The sequence below is a fragment of the Delphinapterus leucas genome, chromosome 14, assembly GCF_059928025.1.
Source record: "Delphinapterus leucas isolate spDelLeu-1000000601 "Yukka" chromosome 14, BTC_Dleu_Yukka2, whole genome shotgun sequence".
Lineage (NCBI taxonomy): Eukaryota > Metazoa > Chordata > Mammalia > Artiodactyla > Monodontidae > Delphinapterus > Delphinapterus leucas.
In genome coordinates, this window is record NC_143142.1 from 48,566,310 (window position 1) to 48,585,114 (window position 18,805).

Consider the following 18,805-nt stretch of genomic DNA (forward strand, 5'->3'; position numbering starts at 1 on the left):
AGGAAACCCTCCTACATTGTTGGTGGGCATGTAAATTGGTACAGCCACTATGGAGGACAGGATGGAGGTTCCTCAAGAAACTAAAAATATAGCTACCATATTATCCAGCAATCCCACTCCTGGGCATATATGCAGAGAAAAACATGGTTCGAAAGGAAACATGCACCCCAATGTTCATTGCAGTGATGTTTACAATAGCCAAGACATGGTAGCAACCTAAATGTCCATTCACAGGTGAATAGATAAAGAAGATGTGGTACCTATATACAATGGTACTAAGCCATTAAAAACAATGAAATAGTGTCATTTTCAGCAACATGGATGGACCTGGAGATTATCATATTAAGTGAAGTAAGTCAGACAGAGAAAGACAAATATTATATGATATCGCTTATATGCAGAACCCAAAAAAGTGATACCAATGAACTTATTTACAAAACAGAAACAGACTCACATATTTAGAGAATGAACTTAAGGTTACCAGGGGGTAAAGTTGGGGGGGGGAGGGATAGACTGGGAGTTTGGGATTGATATGTACACACTGCTATATTTAAAATAGATAACCAACAAGGATCTACTGTATAGCACAGGGAACACTGCTCAGTATTATGTAACCAACTAAATGGGAAAAGAATTTGAAAAAGAATAGATACATATATATGTAAAACTAAATCACTTTGCTGTACACTTGAAACCAGCACAATATTGCTAATCACCTATACTCCTATAAAATAAAATGTTAAATAAAAGGGCAGAGGAACAAAATAGACATTTTTCCAAAGAAGACATCAAAATGGCTAACAGGCACTTTCAGATGCTGAATGTCACTTATCAACAGGGAAAGGCAAATCAAAACCACCTCACATGTGTCAGAATGGCTGTCAAGAAAACAAGAGAAAACAAGCATTGGTAAGGATGTAGAGATAAGGGAAGCCTTGTACATTGCTGGTGGTAATGTAAATTGGTTCAGTCACTGTGCAAAACAGCATGGAGGTTCCTCAAAAAATTAGAACTATCATATCATCCAGCAATTCTACTTCTGGAAATCAAAACAGGATATTGAAGAGATATAACCACTTCCATGTTTATTGCAGCGATATTCACACTAGCCAGATGTGGAAACAACCTAAGTGGTGTCTGTTAATGGATGAATGGATAAACAAGTAGTGGTATATACATATAAACTACTTGTTTATATACCATTACTTGTGTATCCATATATACACACACACACACACACACACACACACACACACACACATATATATACACACACAATAGAAAATTATTCAGCCATGAGAAAGAAGGAAATCCTGCCATTTGCAACAACACTGATGGACCTTGAGGGCATTATACTAAGTGAGATGTCAGACAGAGAAAGACAAATACTGTATGATATCACTTATATGTAAAACCTAAAAAAATCCAAATTCATAAAAACATATTGCAGAATGGTGGTTACCAGGGTCTGGAGGGTGGTGGAACTGGGGATATGCTGTTTATGGTTACAAACTTGCAACAAGTAGTAAATAAGGTCTAGAGATCTAGTGCACAGCACAGGATGGTAGACAACAATACTGTATTTTAAACTTCAAAGATGCTAAGAGACTAGAGCTTAATTGTTTCCACCCCCAAAAAGAGATAATTATTTGACATGCTAGAGGTGTTAGCTAACACTATGGTGGAAATCATATTGCAATATATAAATGTATTAAATCAACAAATTGTACACCTTACACTTACCCAATGTTAAATGTCAGTTATATCTCAATAAAAATAAATGTCCACATTTAATTTACAATTATCCAAAACTATGAAGAAAACAACAACTCATGTGAAATACAAAGTATTTACACTGAAAGATTATCCTTATCTTTTAGTCAATAAAACTTGGAGGTAAAAATATAGATTCAAGGAATGTAGAATTTTAAGAAGCAGTGTTTGGAGACAGAGTGCACATGCCTGCATTCCCTCAATAATTTCTTATCAAATATTTGCTTTGTCAGCAGTCAAGAGATATAAATGTTAAACAGGACCATTCTTATGAATCTAGACAAAATATTTTTGTGTGCATGTGAAGGGAGATGGGATTGACGAAATCAATCCATGGAGGTCAATGTCCTCCTCCAATTTCTCATCTTTGTTTTTAAGTTGCAATGAAAGCAAATTAATATTTTACAGGAAACAAAAAAATCATGGGAACAGGCCATCGTTGGACAGAGTGGTGGGAGAATAGCCCATGGAAGATGAGGATATGAATGAGGTGATTATTATAAACACAGAAGAATATGTCTGCTTGGAAAGATCACACCAAAAATAAACATAGTATGACTTTTCTCCTAATTATAGACACACTGCGTTTATAAATATGTTTCCAGGAACTGTGTTAAGAAAACATGATTGCTCCTACCATACTTCTTCAAAGAACAATGAAGAGAAATTTATATTGCCAGAAATAGGAACTAGAAAAAAAATCCCTAAATATAGAGTAGTGTACAAACTACCTATAGATACATTCAGAGTACTGAAGAGGATTATATTCCCTAATGGGCTTAAATTACCAGAAATAATTTGTTTCTCCCTGTGACCATAGCGATACTGGTCAGAATGTTAATCATGACACATTTAATTTTGTAATCTTTTGTTAATTCTGGGTCTGAGTGAGTGAACCAAATAGCAGCTCAGGAGGCAAAGTTGCACTGTGTGAATGCACATTCAAGCACATCTACTTCCACAAGTTCTAGCACTTGTACCTGGATGGGAGAAAGGGTTTCAGAAAAAGCCTTTGTATATTAGTCAAGAGCCAAATGTCATTTTAAATGACTGTGTGCCTTGAAATCACAAAAGGAAATATTAGCATTCTAATTGTAATCATACTTGGAATTTGAATTTTTTAACATGCAAGAGAAAAAAATAAGGCAACTCTAGCTTTCCTACGCTCTTAGGCAGACTCAAGATCTCTAAGGAGGCTAAGGGAGCAGCTCGGTGCCTGTTTCAGAAAGATGCATCAATACCTGAACCCAGGAAGGAGGAATATAGAAAGTAGCTAATTCAATTTCCATATAGAGAGTGGTATTTCTGACTTCCTAGAAAAGTAGAACATTCTGAACTCCCCAAGAGACCTCCTTCCTGGAGCTGAGGGCTGGCAAGGCCAGGAAATTTTAACTGGTTTGTTAGAGAGATTACCAGAGGACATGTCAAAGTTCAAAGGAGGTTGTTAAGAAAAGCAACCCAAGCCAACCATAATGAACTCATGCCACCTGGAAAGCCCCTGAATGGTATACCAGCAGGCTCAAGAAGAAAGGTCTGAGAATACTAACAAAGTCTTTTCTTTCCATCTCTTCAGTGAGTAGGCACAAACACAAAATTCTCAAGAGGATCTTAAGAGTACATAAGATCCATTTTACTGTAGAGAACAGGCTTTTGGAAAGCTTCTGCCAGAAAGGCCTGATCAATATTGAGCTATAAAATCAATTACATGTGCTGGGCAGTCCATGGAAAACACAAGGTCACTCACCTCTCTTTTCAGAGCCCTTTCTCTGAGGCTCCCTGATCTACAGAAACCTGCTGGAAGATATGAGGGCTCAGTCAGATAAACTGAAAGATGCTTCATTTTATTTTGCAGATAATTCATATCATTTTCCAGCAAATGGTTAACATAATTTCCAATCATTAAAATTTACAAATAAGCATCATCTCGCTGAAACTCTATGTATCTCAATATACATGTGTGCAAAAAATTCAGTCTCAGTTGAATTCTAGGTTATTATTTTAGTATGTAGAAGAGCTGGAAAAACAGAATGAGCTCAGTGTCAAAATTGTGGTCACATTTCAAATATGTGGAGTTTAGGCTTGCTTTCTCTAAATGCATAATTACAAATTCTGTTACAATGAAATTCTCTAAAAATTTGCTTCTGGTTTTAAAGTAATCCCAGCCTATGCCAAAAGGTTTTCAACACCTATGTTACAAGTTATTATTAGCTCTTCTCAGACTGCTAAGATAACTGAAAGTTATGTAAAAGCTGAGTAGTTTGAATTAAAAGCATTATTATTTAAGAATCACCAATTAAGTTTTCATAAGGTTATTCACTGACCTCATTTATTTCATTGAGGAGTGAATGATACATAATTAAATGCAAGGAGCCAATGAAATAAATGTAGAAAAGGTTTTCTACAATAATAAAGCCAACCAAGGGTCAATACAATGGTGTAGGTGAGACAATTAGAGCCTAGAGTCAGTGCTATTCAATGGAAATTTCTGTGGTGATTGAAACGTTCTGTGCTGTTCAATACAGTAGCCAATCACCACTTTGGCAGTTGAACACTTGAACTGTGTCCCAGTGTGACTGAGGAACTGAATTTTAACTTTTATTTAATTTTAATTAATGTAAACGTCAATAGCCACATGTGGCTAGTGGCTATCGTACTGGATAGCACAGATGTTCATAAACTTGTATTTGAAAGAAATGCAGGATAATCAAAATAAGGACAATCAGTAGTAGTTAAAGTATGAAAATACTCTGATTCAAAGTCAGGTCATCAAAGGAACACACATGGGAGAAATGGACTTACTAAGAATAGTTACAATAATTTGGGCACAGGGATGGAAAAATCTCTAGATACAAATGAAGTTCCCACTATGTGCTGTAGAATATGCTTTGACAACTCAGTGAGGTTTACTGGAACTCTACTGAGATATAATAACTGCATAATCCCAATCATGTTGACTTCAATTAGATCACACAATTGCCTTTCTTCACATACTGTGTTATCATCATGTGGATCTTCCCCATTGTGTAAAGGACATATGAATTACCCAGAGGGCATTGCTTAACTTCTGGGAACTACTTTAGGCTCTACTCTATAAAATCATGATCTACACAGTTTTACATAACAGACCTTATGTATTTTTCACACCCGAAACACCCAGCTGGTCTCCTGGAGCAAGATGGTTTTCTCTCCATGCACTTGCACTCCTTGTTTCCACATGGCTAGTGAGCCAGAACAAGTTATTAAGAAGGTAAGGTCAAAGTAAAAAGTATACCTTCCCAGTTCCCTACATAACTATGTTAAACATTTCTTTCCTGAATCAGAGGACTTAAACTGAATACATTTTAAAACAGAACATACATGGGTATTTCAAAATATTTGTCGCAAATATTTGACATGAAATACTTTTCTTCCAGTATTGTGCTCTTTGGAGTATTAAGAGGAGAAGACAACAAACACTAAGAAGATATCCTCAACTTCAACTGATTTTTCCCCATGCTCAATTAGATTTAATTAAATTCTCTAAAGAGGCACAATATTTTATTGAAATCATTTCTTTCACTGAGTCATTCATTTATCCATTTACTATTCATTGAGCCATAATATAAGATGGTTACCTACTGACACTGATGATATGATGGTCAGAAAAAGTTACCTTGCTTGCCCTCAGACTGTACAATCTAGTATAAAAAAAGCACATAATAGGTTAAAAAAAAAGAGGCATGCCTACAGTATCATGGGGACATAAAGGAAGTAAAGTTAATGGATGAAGCAACCAGAAAATAATCATAGAGAAGGTAATAGCTGATACAGATCAGGTGCAGGGGAGGGCATTTCTGTGTGAGATAACCTCAGAAACAGACAATAATGTCTGTGGGGTTGAAGAATTCACTCTTAAATAATTAAATATGAGGTTTCTTGGGATACCTGGATCAAGCTATGTGGCAGACAACTGGATATAAAATCTGAAGCTCAAGGCAAAGCATGGGGGAGATTATGCAGCTTCTGGCACATTCTGAAGTTGAAACCATGAGAGCTAGTGGGCTCTCCTTTGAGCAGTGTGCAGAACAAGAGGATTAAATTGACGAGGGAAGGATGCTAGGAGAAACCCAGCAGGGAAGGGCGTAGGTCGAGGGAAAGGACTCAAGGCAGCAGGAGAAGAATTATCTGGTGATCAGGTGACATGGAAGCCAAGAGAGTGGATGCTTCAAGGCTCTAGTTATCGACAGATTCAAATATACCCAAGACATCTGGTAAGGTCAAGGGCAAAAAGCATTTTTAGTTTGGCCATAGATGGAATCACTGATAGACTTAACCTGACCAGTTTCAGCCAAATGTTGGCATAAGCAAGTTACAGTGGATTGAAGAGTAAACGGTAGATGAGGAGCGAAGACAGTAAATGAACAGAAGCACTCCTTTGAAAAGTTCAGATGAGAAGTGATGTTTCAGAATGTGGATGCTGAGGGACAGCAATAGCCACATACCAAGCCAGTCACACTATTGTGAGCCAGCTCTGGTGTGGTGGTGAATCTTACGGCCAAGCTCCTTTAGGCTCATAATTAGAGGCTGTGATCCAAAGCATCTTAACAGCTGACAATCCTCAATATTAGTGAGGAGCGAAGAAGATCACAGATATAAAGATTTGGGCAAACTAGAAATTGCTATACAAATGTTAGTTATTATGGTCATTACTACAATTTGGTCTTGTTAGATTGCGATCTGTATATCAGCCCAGTTTACATGAGGGTTGAAAAACAAATCGAAAAGTCTGCCCGATGGGGTTTGTGGAGAGGAAACATCAGTAGTTAACTTATGCATTTTGCATATAATTTAGACTCAATAGATCCAGTGGATGACTGCAGCGAACAATTGCCCTCTTTAGACGGTTCAATGTGAACTTCCTGATAGAAAGAAAGCATTCCAAAGTCCTATGTAATTGGATGTGATAATAATGGCAGGATTGGCTGCTTGCTTGCTTCTCATTTCAGTGGGATGATTTGAATAAGTTCTTTATAAAAACTGTAACTGCTGTCATTTTGATAACACTCCAACTTGAAAATTTGGATTGTTGGGTGCAGACCCTTGCCAGCTCTAAACAAATGGAGGTTGGCTAACAAAGGATTTGAAGCGCACCCTTTCCACGCTATGAAGTCTCCAACATGGGCAAGCTTTTACTATTGCTACCATATTCAAACTTAAGCAGGAGTTTATAGAACTCTTTGGAGCCTTCCTCTTTCACCCACAGAATTGTCAACTTCAACCACTGAGCCCTTTGCTTTATCTAAGATAAACCCTTCACCCTGCCATCCAATATATATCAGTAATTCTCTTTGTATTTTTTTTTGACTTTGGCACTAGGTGTTCTATTTTTAAAAATCTATTCACTCATTAAGCCAATATGATTGAGCACTTACTATATTTCTGGCCTCATTCAAGGGATGAATAAGACAGAGTTCCTGCTTCCAAGGAGTGCACATCTATTTAGGGAAAAATATTTGCAAACACATGTCATAATACAGTGAGATAAGTGCTAGAATAAAGGTACATGCAGGAGAGTGATTAATCTTCCAAAGAGTGCAAGAGTGAGAGGCAAGGTAGAGTAAGGTTTCACAGAGGAAGTACGATTTAAATCAGTCTTAAAGAGTTTTGATGTTTAGACAAGAGGAGGAGGAATGTTTTATCTTTTTGATCTGTTAGTTTCTTAATGTCAGTGATTCTGCCTTATTCAACTTGTTTCCTCTTAATGCACCAGCTATAGACGGAATGTTTGCATCCCCCTCCCCCCACCAAATTCATTTGCTGAAATCTAATCTTCAGTGTGATGGTATTAGGTGGTAGGGCCTTTGGGAGGTGATTAGGTCATGAGGGTAGAGCCCTCATGAATGAGATTAGTGCCCTTATAAGAAAGAGACCTCAGAGAGCTCCCTGATTCCTCCACTATGTGAAAGGGGCACAGTGAAAAGATGGTCCTCTATGGAACAGGAAGCAGACTCTCACCAGACAGCAAATCTGCCAGCACCTTAATCTTGGACTTCCCAGCCTCCAGAGCTGTGAAAAAATGAATGTCTGTTGTTTAAGCCACCCAGTCTATGCTATTTTTGTTATAGCAGCCCGAACAGACTAAGTAGTTATTACAGTGAATTGAACATGAGAACCCCCAAATATTTGTTAAATTAAATCCAAATGTTTTTAAGGTATCCTTTTCCATTCTTCTGCCTTCACATTCTTCTTGAACATAGTATAACCTGCAGAGTTCATGCTCTTATTACATGAGTTTCAAAGGTTCTGCAAACACTATATCTCTTTCAATCTTTGCCCTCCTGTTTACGCTACCAACTCAAATTACCTCCCAGTTTCTCCATTAATGGTCTGAATTCTGATTGTCTTCATCTGCTTTGTAAATTAAGTCAGATGTGTAACTAGTTCAACTTGGTCTCTTGAAAGTTGCTGCTCCCTTCCACACTTTTCAGAATATCTCTACAAATTCTAAAATTAAGTATTCTCAGACTTAGATTAACTGTAGTTGTCAGCCATCAGATATGATGTTGGCATCTCATATCGTGCTAATCTTCTGCTATGCCTTTTTAGCTCTCAAGATTTATGTATATGTATATAGTTTTTTTCCCCACAGCTCCAAATCTGTTATAGGGAATGACTATTCTGATGTTTTACAAATGAAAAACTAAGCTAAAGATAATACCATGTTTAAAAGTCAGAATGTCTGGGGTTCCCAGAATTTATGAAGAAAGTCCCCAAATAAAGGGATTTGCAGGTCTGATCAATCTAGGTGCCCTCCTGTGGTTAAAAAAGCAAAAACTAAACAAAATCAAAACAGCAGGAGCCAATACCAGTGTTACAGGTAGAATGTGTTTTTGAGAAGAAATGTTATTTAAAGCTCCTTCACAACATGAAATTAACCATTTGCCTTGCTACCAGTACTCTAGCTAGAGTCCTTTCTCAAACGTGAGCTAGAGAAACTCTTGGGTTTAAGCCTAAAGTTGCTATTTGCTTAGACTAGTCTTTGCCTTTCTTTTTCTTTTTTCTTTTTTCACTCAGTTACACTCAGTCCAAGGCCATTGCTCAAAGAAAGCCGCCTCATTTTAAATTTGCTGCATGCCATTCTGGTTATTCTCTTACTCCGGTTTCTTCTCAGCAATACACGATCTGAATTGCTCAGAGTTGTTCTTTGTTGTGTCTTTAAGAGATCTTTATCTCACCATACAAAAAGTCAGAAGATGCATTAACTAAACACCCAAAAAGTCAACCTGTGTGAGCAAGTCATCTAATTTTCCTGGCCTGTTTCTTTCTTAATAGCCTTTAAAAAATAAAGACATTGCTATTAAATTATTTTTCAAGTCCATTTAGATTCTATCATTCTATGGTGCTGAGGTTTTTTTTGGGGGGGAGAATTATATACAAGGCAGACCTCATCACAGCACCATAGTACCTACATTCAAACGACAAATTTATAAAAAGTGTTTTCTAATAAAACTTTCTGTAAAAACTGCTCACTTATATGGCTGCATACCTGGAACCTATGCCAGATTTCCTATGTGGCTTTTGACCATCACTGAACAATACAACTGGGGACTGAATACCAGTGTGTTGTGATTACATGTGTGTGGGTATATGTATGTGCACTGTGGTACATGCTTCAAGGGACAAATTCGGGATGCTATTAGAGTTATGGCTAGACGTGGAGTTCAAGATTTAGAAATGAGCAATAAATGAGGGATGTAGGGGTAAAAAATGATCAAAGAAAACTTCAGGAGGGAGGACCCTGAGGCATGAAGAGCTGGGTAATGCCATTTTTCTAAGAACAATGAGAGCCCATAGAAGGGCTTTAGATAATGAAGTAATATGATCAGGTTTTCCTTTTCTTAAAGATTACCTTGGTTTCTCTGTGGAGAATGGGTAGAAGGGCAAGCAAACTTTTGGAGCCCTACTCATTAATAATTCATAGCAACATTTTCTCTTTAATTTCCCTCTCAATTTTTACTCTTGATCGGAAGTTGCTCCAAAGTTCTCTCCTCTCTTCTCAAAAAAACTCTCTAAAAATATTCTCACTTCTGTGTTCAATCTTTTCCCTCATTGTATATATTTTCTTTTTCCTCACCAGTAGCTCCCTGCCTTTTTCATCAAAACACAACGCTTCCTCCAACTTGCTGAATAAATCAAAGGAGCAAAGTGGGCCATGAAATGTGCAGTCCCACAGGATTCTGCTCAGAAATGTCTCACGATTTGTTTAATGCTCTGTTGTCACCATCCTGAAATTCTTAACTCTTAAATAAGAGGCCCCACATTTTTCATTTGGCATTGGGCTCCCACAGTTACTTAGCCATTTATGGAGTAGAGATAAATTATTTTGGTTGTGTTTGAGTAAACATTTTTTCTATACTTTTTTTTTTTTTTTTTGCGGTACGCGGGCCTCTCACCGCTGTGGCCTCTCCCGTTTTGGACCACAGGCTCCGGACGCGCAGGCTCAGAGGCCATGGCTCACGGGCCCAGCCGCTCCGCGGCATGTGGGATCTTCCCAGACTGGGTCACGCACCCGCGTCCCCTGCAACGGCAGGCAGACTCTCAACCACTGCGCCACCAGGGAAGCCCCTGTTCTATACTCTTTTACATGTCATTTCCATGTCCAAAGCTTTGTCCAGTTCTCTTCACTTTTAGTATCAACATGATAACCTAAGTTTTCCTGATCCTGATATTACATAAATAATTAATATTAGGCAAAATAGACTTTAAAACAGTTTCTAGATATAAATAGGGATATTTTACAATGATAAAAGCATCAATCCTCTGTCAGGAGGATATAACAATATAAACAATATCTGTACCTAATGACAGAGTGCCAAAATAAATGAAACAGAGCTGTCAGAATTAAAGGCAAAAATAATTCAACAACAGTAGTTGGAGATCCCATTACCCTTCTTACAACAATGAATATAAAAAACTAGGCAGATGATCAACAAGAATACAGAAGACTTGAACAACACTGTAAACCAACTAGGCCTAATACCATTTACAAAATACCCTACTACCAATGGCAGAATATACATACTTCTCAGGTACACGTGGGACATTCTCCAGGATAGACCATAATCCGGGTCATTAAACCAGCTTCAATAAACATGAAAGGATTGAAATTATACAAAGTCATTGACAGAAGAAATTTGGGAAATTCACAAATACATGGCAATTAAACAACATACTACTAAATAACCAATTGGCCAAAGAAGAAATGATACAGGAAATTAGAAAATACTTTGAGGTGAATGAAAGCAAAAATATAACATACCAAAAATGTAATGCAGATAAGGCAGTGCTTAGAAGGAAATTTATAGCTGTAAATGCCTGTACACAAAGAGAAAAAAAGACTTGGAATAAATGTCTTAACTTTTCAGGTTAAGACACTGGAAAATAAGAGAAAACTAAACTTAATGTAAGCAAAATGAAGGATATAATAAATATGGGAGTAGAAATCAGTGAAATAGAGAATAAAAAAGCCATAAAGAAAATCAATGAAACCAAATGCTTGCTCTTTGAAGAGATCAAGAAAACTGAAAACCTTTACCTAGAATCACCAAAGAAAGGGGAGGACACTCAAATGACTAGAATCAGAAATGACAATAGAAGCATCACTACTGACCTTACAAAAATAAAAAAAGATTATGAAGGAGAATTATGAACACTTGTATCAATAAATTAAATAACTCAGCTGAATGGACAAATGCCTGGAAATACACAAACTACCTACCTGACTTAAGAAGAAAGAGACACTATAAGTAGACCTCTAACAAGTAAGTAGAGATTGATTTAGGAATCAAAAACCTCCCAGAAAAGCCCAGGCACAGATAATATCAGTCCTGAATTCTACCAAACACATAAAGAATATCACTAATTCACAAACTATTCCAAAAAATAGAAAAAATATAGAATAATGTTTTAAGGAAAACATTCCATCTACAATAGCATCACAAAGGGAAATATTTAGCAATAAAATTAACAAAAGAAGTGAAAAACTCATACTGTAAATACTGTAAGACTTGTTGAGAGAAATTTTAAAAGGTTGAAAGACAGCCCATGTTCAGTCTGTTATTTCCTCAAAATGTTAAACATAGAGCTACAACATATATGAACCAGCAATTCCACTCTCAGGTATATACCCCAAAGAATTGATAACACATGTACGGGAACTTTTACATAAACGTTTATAGCAGCATTATTCATAGCAACCCCAAAGTGGAAAAAACCAAGTGCCCATCAGTTGAGCTAAACAATTGATGAATTGCTAAACGAAGTATGACATATCCATAGAATGGAATATCATTTGGCAATAAAAAAAATGAAGCATTGATACATGCTATAAGATAGATGAACCTTGAAAACATCATCTAAGTGAAAGAAGCCAGACACAAAATACCACATATTGAATGATTCATTCATTTATATGAAATGTCCAGAATGGGAGAATTTCTGGAGACAGTAGATTAGTGCTTACCAGGGGCTATCACTTACTTCAGTACTCGCTTCCATTATATTCTGTTACACAGATGGTCAGCTCATTGGTTTACAATGTGACCTCTCATGTCAGAATGCTTGTGTTCAAATCCTGGCCCCTCTTATTATTAAGGTGGGATTTTTGGCAAGTCACTCAACCCTCTGAGCCTCACAAAGTAGGTTTCAATCATGTTAGAAAAAAAGAAAGTGGTAGCTAGGCATGAGTTTTTCAAGTGGGGGCAAGTTCAGTTTTATAAAAAATTTCCCCCAAATTGCAGAATATATCTCACAGGACTGTATAAGGATTGAATGGAGGCTACACTGAAACACCATAATGACACAATAAGTGGTAGTTATTGTTATTAATATTCAATAACTTAATTTCCTAAATGAACAATTTTTCAAATCTAAAAAATTTATGTCAATAAAATCTTTAGTGACGAAACTTTTTTTCCCCCAATTTTTTGATTTGGTGGTTAAGTTCTGAACTACCTACCAGTTCTTACTTATACAAAATATTTAAAAAGAAGTGTTAGCATTTCCAGCTTTACGGGCTAAAAGAAGGCTTAGCTTTTGTTTATGTTTATGTTTTTTCTGGTCTTGGACTTGCTCTTTCTTGCTGATTTGCTGTTAAAATAAAAGTAAGAGTTGAAAACAGCTGAGAAGGCTCACTAGCTGGCTCTTGAAAAACTGAATATACACTTGAAACTTAATTTTTTTTTCTGAAATAAGTTGCTTTCTTTTTCTCTTCCACTTCAGGCACCCGTCTTTTGAGCTGGAGGGCAACTGATATAGACTAAATCTCAGTAATCCTGTCCTTACAGGACCTTTAATTTTAAGGCGGACCAAAGAGCCCCAGCCTTGCAGCAGAATCACTCCTGAATACACTCGGAGCATGTTTCTAGTATTGTAAAGGTAAGTAATCTTCTAGAGTATATACTCATTTGATACTAATAATGGAATTTTCTCCCAAATATATTAGAAGCTCATTAAGCCTAATTCAAATTTTCAAATTGGTCTTTGTTTCCAAGGCATTTTCAGTGGAAAAAGATAGGAAGTATGTTTTTCTTTTAAAACAAAACTACACTGAGCTCTCAATGATACTACCTATTCAAATACAAGATTATGGAGTTTTTGCTTAAACGTATTGATTTCACACCTGTATCTACTTTGCCCTCTGCTGAAAATCCCAGCTTTCGCTCATACCAACATAACTACAAATTTGCTTTAAACTATAATACACAGACAACAGTTCCAAAAGAATAATATCATTACTGAAAATAGTTTAAGGTTTTGTCATAAGCTTTCACGCTGTGGTGTCAAATTATGACTTTCGAGATCACTTAGAAAAGTTCCTATCTATGGGGCTGTGCCAACCACTCATTAAACAGATAAAGTCCATTTGCATAATTTTTCTTTCAATATTAGGGATTCTTAAAATCAGATTGTTTAATAATTATGTAAATACTCAAATTGTTTCAAAGTTAAGTTTACAAAACAAAGTATGAAAACCAAGTATACTCAGAGAATTCTGGCTTGTATTCCTTTCTTCATACTGTTCCTCCCCCATTCCTGTCTCTATGTAAATTAAAAAAAATTATACATATCCTTCTTTAATGAATGTTAGCATACTATAAGTACTTTTCACTATCTGGAGTATATAAAGATACCTTACTTTTTATAGCTTCATGTTATTCTCTTATTTGGATGCACTATAATTTAATCAACTAGCCATCTCTTGATGGACATTTTTATTGGTAACCCTTTTTTTGTGCATTTATAAATAACACTGTAACAAATAGCCTTCTGCATATGTCTTCTTGTATTTTTGCCAGTGTATCTTTGAGATAAACTGCTAACAAGAGATTCCTAAAGAGACTGCTAGGTCAAATGGTAAATGCATATTTAATTTTCCTAGATATTGTCAAGTTTACTTTAAATTTCTGTATTTCTGCAAGCAATGCATGAGAGTACTCATTTCCTCCATAGCATTGTCAAAGGAATATTCTGTAAATATTCAGACTTTTGTTAATCTGACAGAAGCTGCATTTCTCTTATTAGGAGTGGGTTTGAGTAGCTGTATTTAGGGGACATTTGCATTGCTTTCTATGAGAATTGTGTGTTCATATTTCTAGACTTATTTTTTAAATATGCAGTTTTTAGTATTTCTTTCTTTTTAGAAGACCTTCACATATTGGCCTACTAACTCTTTGTAGTATAGGAAGCTAATAACTTTTTAGTTTATCACTTAATTTTTACTTTATTTTTTTTTTGTCATGCAAAAGTTGTGTGTGTGTGCATGTGTCTAATTAAACTTATTTTTCCCTGGATTTTAAGTATAGTTTAGGAAAGCTTTTCCTACAGCCCAGTTGTAAAAAGTTCACCCATATACTGTATTCCTAATATATGTATGGCTGTATATTACACATTTGGAATTTATTCTGGTATATAAGCTCAAGAAATTCCTAAAAGTTTACCAAGCAGGAGCCCATACAAGCTGGTTCCAGTATACCACTCACTGCTGGTGGGACATGCCATTGTCACTGACAAGCTGTTGGCTGGAGATCCATGGATTGTTTCTGTGTGTTGTTTCAGTTTGTATCTTCTTAGGTATAATGACTGTGTATATTTCATGAAGTCAATAAAGTTTCTGGTGCCTCAAATTTTCCAAATTAAAAACCTCTTCGAACATTGAGAAAAGGTGTCATTATTTTTGACGAACAGTATATTACAACTTCAAGGAAAGAATGTATAACTATTTGGTAAAAAATGTTCTACTCTCTAGTTGAGATTTTTTGAATATAAAACAGCAATCATTCAGTTGCATAATAGCTGCTACTTTTAGAAACAGCAACTGAATAGGGAGATGTCCTTGTAGGGAGATGGACATTATGTGTTAAATGGTCTTGTTTTTCACAGATTGGCACTGACTACTGCTTATAACACTTCATTCAATTTTTTTTCCTCAGGTTTAGGGAATTTAATAACCCCAAATGGACACAGAAACATAATATGTAATAAAGACTCACCACTACTAGAAGCATCGTTCAGATTTAGCAGTCCCCCTCCGAGCCCTCTGTAACTATGGTAACTGTAGGTCCCATTTCCGTTGATGTACAACACCTCCTGGGAGCCTGAAACAGCTGAGGTTGAGTAAGTGCCCTGGGCCGCCTCTGGTTTACACTGTTTGTCAGCTGGAGCAGATTCATCCTGCAATGACAATAGCATTTCATTATTTATCAAATCACTGTGCTATTTCACCTTGAACAGGACTATCTTATTGTTATCTACATGTCTGCATTGAACAAGAAGAAAAATATAGTCAACGTTAAGTCAGTACATATGCACATTTTCAATAACTTTGCTAAAAACTAAAAAAAGGAAAGCAAAGTAACAATGTGAGACAGATTGGAGATGGAGCAATTTGCAATTTCCAACTGAATTTAAAATTACGTGAAGAGAATTGTTCACAGTAGCCAAGAGAAGGAAGTAACCTAAATGTCCATTGACAAATGAATAGATAAAGAAAATATGGTATATAAATACAATGCAATATTATTCAGCCTCAAGAAAAGAAGAAAATCCTGTCATCTCCTACAACATGGATGAACCTCGAGGACAATGCTAAGTGAAATTAGCCATCACAAAAAGATAAATATTGCATAATTCCACTTATTTTCGATAAATTAGTCAAGCACATAGAATCAGGAAGTAGAATGGTGGTTGCAATGGTCTGGGGGAGGGGGAAGTGGGGAATTGTTCACTGTGTGATTCAGTCATGCAGGATTGGGGGAGTGGTTCTGGGGAAGAGGGATCCGTTGCACAAAAATGTGCATGTGGTTGACAATACTGGAAATTGTTGGGAGGGTGAACTTTATATTAAAATTTTTTTTTAAATTTTATAAAGAACTAGTTAGGTTTAAAAAAATTACATGAAGAGAAATAACAATTTGCAAAAAAAATTTGCAAAAACTGGCTCTCTTGAAATTCCTTTTTTTTTTTTTGTAGTCTGCTCTCTCATATGCTCTCTCTCTCTCTCTTTTATTTTATGGCTATAGGAAAATTTATTGTGTGCTGATTCCACACTAGGCCCATTACATGCATCACAACAGCCTGACAAAGACTTGAGTAAACCCAGGCTTTTCAGCTTGTTTTTCTTTTCTTAAGTTGCGCTGGTGTCTACAAACCATGTTTCAAAACTTCTAACCAATGAAAGTTGTATGAACACAAATTATAATTGGCAATAAACTGTATATATGTTCATAGCAAAACAGATTGAATGAATTTCCCTTCAGCTGTGAGTTTATTAAGTCTAAAATATATACAACATATATGACTTGTCTACTGCATTCTTCATCATTTCTTCTTTTTTAAATTTCTTTTCTTTTTTAAGAAGGAATTAGAAACAGATTTCTAAGAAATTCTTAAGAATGTTTTTCATAATCAGAAGTATTTTTCAGCTTATATATTTAGAGTGCATGTTTAGGGAAACAAACTTTTAAATACATTTTTTTTGTGTGTGTGGCATCAAGTACTGGAAAAAGAGGAAAAGTGGAATAAGTTTGCTCTATGGACCCAGTAGTATTGCTACAGCCAGAGATATTCTAATCTTTCATGTAGTGAAAGCATTGCCATGACTATTAGAACTATGCAGTTATGACTTTGCTCTTGCTCTTCTGATCTTTTCAACTCTAACTGATCTATTCAACTCTATTACACTCAGCTGTAGATCTTAGACATGTGATTTAGAAGCTTTTCATCTTTTCATTTCTAGGTAAGATTATGAAATATACAGCAAATTTCCTCAATGTAAATTAAACTGAAAATAAGAATTTTCCTAGCATTGCCTTTAAAAAATAACATGAGCGGACGTAAATTGGTATATGAACTAGAAAGTCTAATTGTAATTCCTTGCATTTAAACCTTAGAAATCCCTGTGAAGGTAAATTACTTTAGAATAACACTCTTTCCTGGGAGAAACTGCATTAAAGAAGGGACCCATATACAATCAGATTTTATTGGTATCACTGGCTTTACTATTTAGTCTGGGAAGACAGCAAGTTCCAGATTTTTTTTTCCTTAAAACTGAAAGTTGGTCTTTGCTAAATACCCAATGGTGGTGGGTTTTAGACTGTGGTTCTCTACCAAAGAAGATAGGGGGCCTTCACCAAATTTACTATTTGTAATATGGTCTTTTTCTAAAGACATAACAGTATATATGTTTTGGGGGTTTTTTTGTACGATGATGAAATTTTATATTACAAATGGCAAGGGAGCTTAAATACTCTAAGATATTGAAGATAACATTTCCAGGAATCTTTGGTTGCTGGAAGCATGTGCCATAATAAGTAGGTCTAAGGTAAATAATTGTAATAATTACAGTGTTACTGTGAAAAATAACTATTAATAAAGCAACATTAGTGGTACAGAAACATAGCAATGATTCGAATTTTAGAATCTGTAACCAGCTGTCTTTTAAATGGCATGTTACAATGACTGGGTGAGTGGAAAATGGTCTAACCAATGATGATTACCCCTCATGCAGTATCCAAGTCTTTCATAAAGGTACAGTGAAATGGTCTCCCATCTATGAGTGCTCATCTCCTCCCTGCCTGGGGACAGATTAATATGTGTATTATTATCTATCTATCTATCTATATATTCTTCCATACAAGAATACAGACATATTTTATATATTTATTGCTTGTGAAATTAGCAAAGCTCATCAGAAGATAGATGAATCTGTGATATTTACATGGGTGAACTTTTTTCACATGTATAACTTCTATTTCCTGTAAAGTAGTACATCTCAAACTACTCTCCATGGCTTCTAGGGAAATGCCTCAGAGTCTTCCCGAGACTATGGGACAAGGGCATAGAGATGTGCTTTCATATTATGTCTTTCCTCTTTACCCAGACGAGCAGCTCTGTCTGCTGTCTTCTACACTCATAAAATCACTGCACCTAAAGCATTATGAAAAACCACTGGGCTGTGCAGTATTCTTTCTGTAGAGGCATGTAGCCATTGCAAATCTGAAAGAAGGCAAATTATTCAATACTTCAAAGCAATTTTGAGGTTCTTGAGAAGGGGCTAGCCTCAAACCCTCAAACAATTCTACCACTAGTGTAACTTCCCAGTTTCCTGATAGAAAACAACTTGGGGAGCATGATAAAATTTGAGTCTCTTGTTTGAGAAAATTCATGGCTATTATGATACATACCCAGTTTATTTTTCTGTGTTTGGAAAATGAAAACAGAATATACCCGCAGGAGAAGAGTTTCTTAATGATGAAGAAAAAGGGAGAAGGCATTGTCTCCACAATGTTTTCTCTCTGATTCTTTGTATGATAGAATTAATTTGTATTATTAAACGTGCTATTTTTTAAATGTGCCTCAGTCTTTTCATTATTAACTGTTATTACAAACCACAGTAACTGCACTGAGGAGGCAAATCATTAATCCTATTAATAATCAAAATAGGCCTTGTAGGGAGTCATTTGTAGTCAAACACAGATTTGCACTATTAATGTTT

The 18,805-nt window shown here is 35.9% G+C and overlaps 1 protein-coding gene across 1 annotated transcript in view; it reads right to left on the reverse strand.

Moving 5' to 3' along the window:
• NOL4 (nucleolar protein 4) overlaps window positions 1-18,805 on the reverse strand; it is a 292,288-nt gene that overhangs the window by 38,011 nt on the left and 235,472 nt on the right. The window contains exon 9 of the mRNA XM_089895063.1: window positions 15,303-15,483. Coding sequence (XP_089751189.1) covers window positions 15,303-15,483 — 181 coding nt within the window. The remainder of the gene's footprint in view (window positions 1-15,302; window positions 15,484-18,805) is intronic.